General features: G+C 44.8%; 1 protein-coding gene across 2 annotated transcripts; it reads right to left on the reverse strand.

Moving 5' to 3' along the window:
• Positions 1 to 697: 697 nt before the first annotated feature.
• cln3 (CLN3 lysosomal/endosomal transmembrane protein, battenin) lies at positions 698 to 9413 on the reverse strand. Of its 2 annotated transcripts, none has more exons than XM_064316173.1 (15): positions 8923 to 9413; positions 8775 to 8811; positions 8543 to 8639; positions 8342 to 8425; positions 8103 to 8182; positions 7700 to 7785; positions 7354 to 7426; positions 6834 to 6977; positions 6171 to 6454; positions 5850 to 5917; positions 4864 to 4932; positions 4155 to 4210; positions 3317 to 3410; positions 2916 to 3056; positions 698 to 2695 (listed from the first exon to the last, which is right to left on the reverse strand). In XM_064316173.1, exons 1-15 carry the CDS (start codon positions 8981 to 8983, stop codon positions 2579 to 2581), a joined length of 1491 nt encoding a protein of 496 aa, XP_064172243.1. In that variant the 5' UTR covers positions 8984 to 9413; the 3' UTR covers positions 698 to 2578. The 2 variants fall into 2 exon arrangements, with proteins under 2 accessions (XP_064172243.1, XP_064172244.1); XM_064316174.1 differs by having other exon boundaries at positions 6303 to 6454; positions 8923 to 9411.
• Positions 9414 to 9639: the final 226 nt, after the last annotated feature.

A 9639-nucleotide genomic window follows, 5' to 3' on the forward strand; every position in this document is an offset into this window, starting at 1 on the left:
ACTCTTTCCTCGACCTCCACTCTAGGACACCCAGAGAATTGTTCTCTGCTAACGCCTTGTCGTTCCTTTGGACGCGGAAGCAAAATTGCTACAATGCTCATCAAAGTGCATCACAACTCCTCGAAACGCTGTGCAACGGGCTTTGAGGTATATTTTCTCTCGTTTGGTGAGTGTGTCAGAGGTGTTACCCAATCAGCGGCGACGTGTATATAAACCCCACCGTATTAAAAAGGCAGTGCGCACAATGGATCCAACTGAAGTCCTTTACAAATGCGTACGCTGCAGCTTGGTGTATGCAACAACTGAAGACATTAGAAGACAAGTTTGTCGTAAGTATTTTATAGTATTAAACACGTATTTAAACCAATGTAATCAGACTCCGAAAATTCTTCGAAAAGAACGCAAAGAATGGCCTTCTCAGCTGCCACAGTCGCACACTTACGTAACACAACAGGGTGTTCAACCAGAGACTGTGGCTGCGTCCGAATTGTCAAAAAAATTACCCCCTATGTCTTTTCCTAACCAGTTTTCCTTGACCTCGATGGAAAACTTCATGAGGTCAAGGAAAGCTATGAAGGAGAATTCATAAGGACTTAGGAAAACACAACCGCGGTGCTAAGAAATTCCAACTGCACTTACACTAGGCTACGTAATTATGTGACGGCGGATGTTATCGACGTGGGTCAGACAACAAATAGCCATTAAAAAATCATTTAAATTTATTAGAATGCACATCAGTAGCTCCCTGAAATGCTATATGGACACTGACATCATCAGCAAAGCAGCAAATACAGTATTTCTTCAGATAGTCAAGGAAGTTAAGTGTCAAACAACTGGTTTGGTTATACACATCCATCGTAGAGATCCTTCCTACTTCATAAATCACGGTCTGGTATGGAAGCATGGAGAGCCACAGACAAAAAAAACTCCCAAGCATTATCTGTCCTATTTGGAAGCACCTAAGATCACCACCAACCTATTGCATCCACACAGACAGGCCTGGAGCTCAGGTGCATACACTTTTCAGGTACATTCTCTAGTGAGCCAGGCACTACTTTCCACACAACAAACTGCAACTTGTACCACAGGGGATAGCACTGACAGACACCCACCTCTACCTTATAACTGGTAACCTGTTAAAAAAAAGCTTGGGCCAATTTACTGTAGGCCACACAAGTCCAGGAAAGATAAACATAATTTTAAGATAAACATAAAAATAGAAGGGCAGGCCTGTCTACACTTCTTTTAAATAAAAAAAGTGTTTGTTATGCAGATACTTTAGAAAAATATATATTGGTGTCCAACGTGGGGCTGTACATGTCCAAATCCCACCCTAATTTGGAATGTCCAATTTGCTATGTGCAACTGTGGTCCCAACTCCCCAACTGGGAGAGTGTAGACATCCGCAGTTCCCTTCCAAAACACCAGGTGTCACCAGCCTGCTTCTTTTAACACCGCAGGCCACAGCTGAGCACGCACAGTGCAGAGTCACAGGAAGACCTTTCCGTATGAGTCTGCGGCACTATCGGCCAGCGGGGCTCGCTAAATACCCGACTGTCCCCTCCCATACCCTGGGTGAGGCAATCGGCAAATTGCAAGTCACCCTCTGGAGCTACCGGCCACAGTCAGCACTGACACAATCCAGATTCAACCTGAGACCATGGAACTCTAATACACTATTTAATAATACAACGCATAGTCAGTAGATAGGACAGGACCATTACTTAGTGGAAGTAAAAAAAAAAAAAAAATAGAATACTTTTCACAGTGTAAATCCTCTTTTCTGTCACTGAGTCAGTTATACATGAGTCAGTTTAAAGTATATTAACCCATTTCCTCTATGTGCATTCCTTATTTGGTCATTTAATTGTAAATACATGAAAGCAAAATGTTCCTTTCTAAGGAGTTAAATATCAAGTCAAATTAGTACCTTCACAGGGAAAACATTCAATACCAAGAGCTGTACATAAAAGACAAAAATCAATCATTACATCAATCAAAACGGCAACCAATGTAAACAATTTAAAATCATTAGATACAAAAGCAAACACAGTCCAGCACCTGTTAGTGAAAATTCATCCACAGCTGATTATCAGCAACAGAATTAAATCGTAGGTGTCAACACACAGGTTGTAGCAGACCCACAAAGAAGAGCACAGGGGTTGGACAAAATCACAGACATACCGAAAGAAAAATGAATCGGTATCATTTGGAGCAGCCGATTTCACAAATCAGCCGTCAGCTATCAACATTAGCAATGTATTGGTCAACGTACACTTATCAAAATGTTGATTGTCAGACCTCTTTTTTTAACTGAAACATACTGATAATTGGCATTCAAAATAACGTGATTAATCTGTGTACCTCGCCGCTTTTGACTTCGGACCTTCAGACTTCTGAAGTGTGGTGTTTCTGTTATTTTGTACAACCCCTGTAACTGTCAGAGTTAAAGCAGACACACTGTCCAATTAAAGTGCACCGCGACAAAAGGCACGGCATTGTAACAGCCGCAGAGGAGGCGGAGCCTGTGCAAGGAGGCGGAGCCTGCGCAAGGAAAGCCTCGGTGTCTCCGCCTCCCTCACAGAGAGCAGAAGTAGTTGTGCAGCGGGATGGCCGTGACGCCGGAGACGGCGATGCCGAAGCTGTCTCCCACGCTGGCGGCCGACATGGCGAACTCCCGCTCTCTGCTTCCAGTCTGCAGGGATACAGTCACACAGGGCGCTCAGATAGGGAGAGGAGTAGGGGGTGAAATGGGCAAACACACACACTCACGCATATGCATAGACACACATACAAACACACACGCACACACACACATGCGCATAGACACACACACACACACACACACACAGACGGCCACAGAGAGACACACAGAGAGACAGGGAGAAAAGAGGAAAAGGAGGAGATGGACTTGCCTCCTTGCTGATGAAATAGAAGGTGTTGACATAGGCTGCACCTCCAAGCAGACCCTCATAAACAACTATGGCAAACACCACAGGTGCACTGGGGAGAAACTGATAGTACACAGCCACTGTCAGGAGCCCAGCATTCACACACTGCAAAAGAGGGAAAGAGAGAGAGTTCATAAAACAAACTGGCCCATACAGTCCTTCAATACTGAATAACAGAAATGCGGCCATTCGTGAAGCACCGAGCAGTCTGGCTCCATTGTAATCTCTAATAACAAAAGTGACACATAGACAGTAAAAGACAGGAAAACAGACTGTTCACTACATTTCACTTTCACCACTTTTCTCTTATTCCTCTCTCCCTTCCTCCCTCCTTCCTTCCACCTCTCCACTCCTCCTGCTCTCACCTGCAGTACAGACAGGACCCAAACTCTCCTGAGTTTCATGCAGAAGAGAGACGAGCGGGAGAAGAACACTCCGATCTGGTACAGAGTCTGATACCTGTCACCACAGAGAGAAGGATGAGTGTAACTGTGACTGATACCTGTCACCACAGAGAGAAGGACGAGTGTAACTGTGACTGATACCTGCCACCACAGAGAGAAGGACGAGTGTAACTGTCACTGTAATTAAGCTCCCATGATGCACTTGAAGCCAAATAAGCAGCTTTTAACTTTGCAATTACTCAGTCTCGTCAGAGTGACAGATAAGTTTCAATTGAATTTTGGTTATGAATGCTCAACTCACAATTTTACAGTTACTGTTAGAGCCCAGACACTAAATAAGCACACCCTTCTTTCATTTGAACTAAGTAGGTAATGAGTTTATCCAACAGAGCAACTGGTTACTATGTGACTGTAATGTAATGTAACTGTAATGAGTGTTTATCCGACAGATTGACTGGCTGCCAAGTGACTGTAATGTAATGTCATTGTAATGAGAGTTTATCCTGTAAAGCGACTGGTTGGTCAGTGACTGCAATGTAATTGTAATGAGAGTTTATCCTGCAGAGTGACTGGTTGCTAAGTAGCTGTACTGTAATGTAATAGTATTGAGGGTGATCCTGCAGAGTGACTGGTTGCTAAGTGACTGTAATTTAATGTAACCGTAATGAGAGTTTATCCTGCAGAGTGACTGGTTGCTGAGTGACTGTAAGGTAATGTAACAGTAATGCTGTAGAGCGACTGGTTGCTATGTGACTGTAATGTAACTGTAATGTAACAGTAATGAGGGAGGGACTCTGACCAGCGATACTGCTCTGCATGGGACATGTAATATCCGGGGAAAAACAGCAGCTCCAACTAGAGGAAAAAAAGAGGAAAGGAAGAGGGAAGAAATGTGTGTAAATGAGCTTCTCATTAACTTTTTATACACAGATTGTCTATTCAAGTCGTGTTTCCCCATTATCTTTAACAGATTCACAATTCTAATGCAATACCCTTTTGTTTAGTTTCTATATTCATTATGTTTTCAGCTTTTTCCCAAGCAGTACATCACAGTGTTCTTACTGTTTCTATGTCCTACCTTTGTCTAAGGTGGTCAACTTATAAGCACTTTAGAGGGTTTTCCAAACACGTGATTATAAATTTCTTATTTATCTTAAAATTTTTTAAAAAGTTTTTTAAAGTGTGGGTGGCATGTATGGGCCAGTGGGTGTGCAGGTAAGTGAAGCATGCGGGTGGCCAGTGTGGTGGGCCGTGTGGGTGGCCAGTGTGAGTGGGGCCGTTGTGGGTGTGGCCAGTGTGAGTGGGGCCATTGTGGGTGGGCCAGGTGATGGCATTGTGGCGTAGCCATGGAGTGGGGACTTTGTGGGTGTGCATGTGGTGGACATGGGGTGGGCTGTGATGGGCCATTGGGTGTGGCAGTGTGGTGGGCATTGTGGGTGTGGCCAGTGTGAGGGCCTTTGGGTGTGCCATGTGATGGGCAGTGGTGGTCTGAGATGAGAGGGACTCACCAGGCCCTGGTTGATGAAATACTCAGCAAAATACACAACGCTCAGAGGAATGATGAACTTCAGCAGACCCTGAGAGAAGGAATGGAGCAAACACACCCTTATATACAGGACAAACATACACTAGCCCTAAAGAACACACACACATATAGAGGACAAACATACACCAGACCTAAAGAACACACCCACATATAGAGGACAAACAAACACTAGCCCTAAAGAACACACACTCATATAGGCCAAACATACACCAGCCCTAAAGAACACACACACACATATAGGCCAAACAAACACCAGCCCTAAAGAACACACACACATATAGGCCAAACAAACACCAACCCTAAAGAACACACAGACATATAGAGGACAAACAAACACCAGCCCTAAAGAACACACACACACATAGAGGACAAACAACACCAGCCCTAAAGAACACACACTCATATAGGGACAAACAAACACCAGCCTAAAGACCACACACATATAGAGACAAACAACACCAGCCTGTAAGTACACACACACATATAGGCCAAAAATACACCAGCCCTAAAGAAGCACAAAATTCATATGGCAGAAAAAACAAACACCAGCCCTAAAGAACACACACACATATAGAGGACAAACAAACACCAGCCCTAAAGAACACACACACATATAGGCCAAACATACACCAGCCCTAAAGAACACACACACATATAGAGGACAAACAAACACCAGCCCTAAAGAACACACACACATACAGCGGACAAACAAACACCAGCCCTAAAGAACACACACACATATAGAGGACAAACAAACACCAGCACTGAAGTACACACACGGTCAGGTACATGCACTACTTGCCTTTAAAAAGCACACATTTATGACTTCATATAGAAATATAAATGGGCTACACGATGCTTAAGGGTCAGATTTGTCAGTAATGTGGGAACAGGAATGTTTGTTGGGTAGAGCAACACAGATGTGCACAGGACAGTGCAGAGACTCACTCGGAGGGCAACAAGTCTTTCTGCGCAAGTCAGATCTCCCGCATTGCCTGGATCTCCTGAGGCTGAACCTGAAGAGGAATAAACTCTGATTACGGGGCCACGTGCAAGAGGTTTGGAGTGAATTCCATGTCAATTCAGTCAGTTCAAGAAAGGAACTAAAATTCAATTCATGAACTAAAATTCACTTCATCAACTGTTAACTGTTATTCCATTCAGGAACTGAAGAAAGGCCTTGTGTTCAACAAGGATATTTCAATTCGTTTTCTGAAGTGACTGAAAAAACGTGTGTAACCCCAACTCTGGTGTAGTGTTGACACATACATTGGAATTCCCATCCAAATCTTTTCTCTTCAATCCCACTGATCATCTCCATGTCATTCATATTTTCCCTCTCCTTCCTGTCTCTTCCCATTCCTGGTTTCCCTCGGCACTCTGGGACCCTGTCGCGCTCACCCTCCTCTTCCTCCTGCTCTCGCTCCGCGTCGTCAGGGACCTCCGTCATCAGGGGCCGTCTCTCCTGAGCGCTGGGGTCACACAGAAGCCCCTCCCCCTTTCTGCTCCGCCACTGAGGAAAAGAGGGCGGGAACTCCAGGAGGAAAAAATAGCTGCGGGGAGCAAATGGAGAGAGGTTCCGCACTGACGCGCTCACGTGCGACGCTGCACGCTACCAACATCTCAACAAAACTCCGGCATTCCACCGACATGCCAGATACACTCCAACAACTCATTTACACTATAGCCATTTAGCAGAAGTTCTTATCCAGAGCGACTCACACAACTTTTTTTACATAGCATTTACATTGCATCCGTTTATACAGCTGGATATATATACTGAAGCAATGCAGGTTAAGTACCTTGCTCAAGGGTACAACGGGACTCGAACCTGCAACCTTTAGGTTACAAGACCCTGCTTCTTACCCATTATACTACACTGCAACATTCCAACAACGCTCAGAACGGTCAAATGAGCCAGCTGTCACTCACCTGGCAGCCATGATGGCCGGGACCACCAGCATAATGAGCAGCGTTGCCCGGGGCGACAGACCCACTTGTGTGAGAGCGGAGTACAGTAATGCTCCTGCCACCCCTGCACCACCAGTCCCGGACCCCCAGCCCCCCAACACCGTCCTGACGAAGACAAGGGGGCGGAGTCAATGACACAGGGCTGAACAATGCACTCTACCACACTCCTGCTCCACCAGTCCCAGACCCCAGCCCCCCAACACCGTCCTGATGGAGGCACAGGGGCGGAGTCAATGACACAGGCCTGAACAATGCGCTCTAGCACACTCATGCATGGTACCAGAAAACTGTAGTGTGCGCACACACACACACTGTGTGTGCTTGCGCGCGTGTGTGTGTGTGAGTGTGCAGGCGTATGCACAGGCATGTGTGCATGCACGTGCATGTGTGTATGTCTGCATGGGTGTGTATGTACGCACGTGCGCGCGTGCGTATGCATGCGTGTGCTTGAATTTGTGTGCGTGCGTATGAGGGTAGTTACCTGTCAAAAAACACAGTGAGAGAGAGGAATGACAGCTCCCCCAGTCCAGAACTAACACTGGCAAAGATGACTCCTGCAGTGAGACAGGTGGGTGTGAACAGGACATTTATTGTTACGCAATAACCTGTCCTGCACTGCCTAGGCAACCTGTGGGGTACATGTCCACTGCCCTCCCCACTAGCTGCAATAAACTTACTTCACCACGCTCATGCAAAACTTTGCTCAAAAACAGACCTAGAATGGGATACAAAAACAAAACTGTCCAATCTAATATTTCATACTCTATATGCATACTTATATTCTGTTCACAACTAACAGTAATCATGTTAATAATTTGAAGCAGTACCCAGAATGCTCATTCCCACAGTGGAAGAGAAGGACACCAACAGGAAACTGGAAGCTGCCGCAGCAACACACAGCAACACACGGAACCTGTTGACCATGTAATGTAATGTAATGAAATTAGCCCAGTTAGTTAATACAACCAAAATTTTCAACACTACTTCTGTGATGGCAGCGGTAGAAAATCCAGGTTCAGAAAGTAAAAGTCCTCCTCAATATTTTGCTTAAATTACCTGGGTTTGCTAATTAGCACAATCCAGCCAGGAGGTAGAACTAATTAGTGAAATCATCTTGCTGAGGTCATGGGTGGAAAAAACGGCAGGACTTTAACTTTGCGACCCCAGGACCTCCCACCTCTGAGTGACCGTTAACAGAAAAGATTTAAATGTAGTAAAATCAACTTTTACCCATAAGGACACTTGTGGATGAAGAAAGGCGCAGCCAATTTGATGAGGAGAGTCGGAAGAATATCGGCGAGGAGCACAGCCTAAAATTAAAGTTAGACGTCCAACTGTGTCACTGGCCTCGGCATACCATGCACAAGCTGATAGTTCACTGAGCCTACAAGGCAGTGCGAGGTAAAACAAGCCGGCCCATTAAATTTGCCAAAAAATGAATATTTTAAAATGGAGGAGTTGTATTTTACCGCAGTAGAAACTGGGTTACAGTCATAGCGAGTGCTGTTGCTGTTATTCCTTCCCTCGGGTGTAATGAGCGATGCAGATACGGTCTACAGACGGTGGGCAATGGAGAGTTAGTTAATACAATACATAAAAAATGAGTAGTAAACCGCTGGGCGGTTGCTGACAGTACCACGCGACAGACACCGTCACGCGGATAGTCTTACGTTGGTAGTGGTGTTGTGCGTCTCCTGTTGTTTCAGGATATCATGGGCGGCACTCAACATTACTACATAGGCAAAGTTGTTGCACAGTCCCAGCAACCTGGAGAAAGAGGTGGAAAATACCTCCAATGAGATTGCTTGAGGACACAGCATACAGTATGGACTTCAAGTTGAGACATGAAGTAGAAATGCGTTTAATTCCGATGTGAAAATCTTAGATTATCTAACAACTCACCAAAACCCGCTTAGATTTCTCCAGAATGACACGCGACCTATACCAGGGATGAAAACACAGAAAAACAAAAACAGGGATAACTGTCAGTTTGGCTGTCATTTTGGTAATCGGTAGTGGCATGTAACAGGAAGCAAAAAAGAATAATTACCACGTGAATTGGAAGTCACAATAGGTACGTGGTCGCCACTTAAAGTTTCCGTATGGTCCATGGCGAAAACAAATAAACACACGCCTACGCTGATGATATTACAGAAATTATGTCTTAAGTTACCTTTGAAAATCTACCCGGAAATCTGCCAAATCTAAAGATTCTGGTAGTTTTATTTAGCGAGTTAGCTAAAGTATCTACATTTATTTTTTTAGCTACCGGTAGTGTAGCTACTAGCCGACTACTGATTATAAAAATAGGCCATACGTCTAAGCTTGCAAGGAAGTAATCTAAGTAATCAAGCTGTACATCCGATAGCGAACGAGAAGTTTAACGCAAATTAGGTCAGTAGACAAACAGGGCACCAGTTACTACTTTCATTTTGGTTTAGGACTTCTACACTGCCTGTGGTTCATTGCCGCGTCCTTCTCGTTTTGTTTTACGCATAGAACGTACATGGGAACTGGCGACGGTAGGAGGAGCCAGGCGTTGAAGCTTAGGAAGTAAAGGGAACCAGCAGCCTCTACTGCGCATGTACAAATACGCAAGTTGTGGGCGAAACACTGGAGCTCGCATTAAAGTGAATGGGGAATATCACACTTTTGAAGGCAAAATATAACTTCCCCGATGGTATTTTGAAAATATGTTATGTAGAGAACGATGCACGTGAAGGATCCAAAAGGATAATCGCGGCATTATCTATCGTTCTTTCCATAA

The sequence above is a fragment of the Anguilla rostrata genome, chromosome 17 (assembly GCF_018555375.3).
Source record: "Anguilla rostrata isolate EN2019 chromosome 17, ASM1855537v3, whole genome shotgun sequence".
Taxonomy (NCBI): Eukaryota; Metazoa; Chordata; class Actinopteri; order Anguilliformes; family Anguillidae; genus Anguilla; species Anguilla rostrata.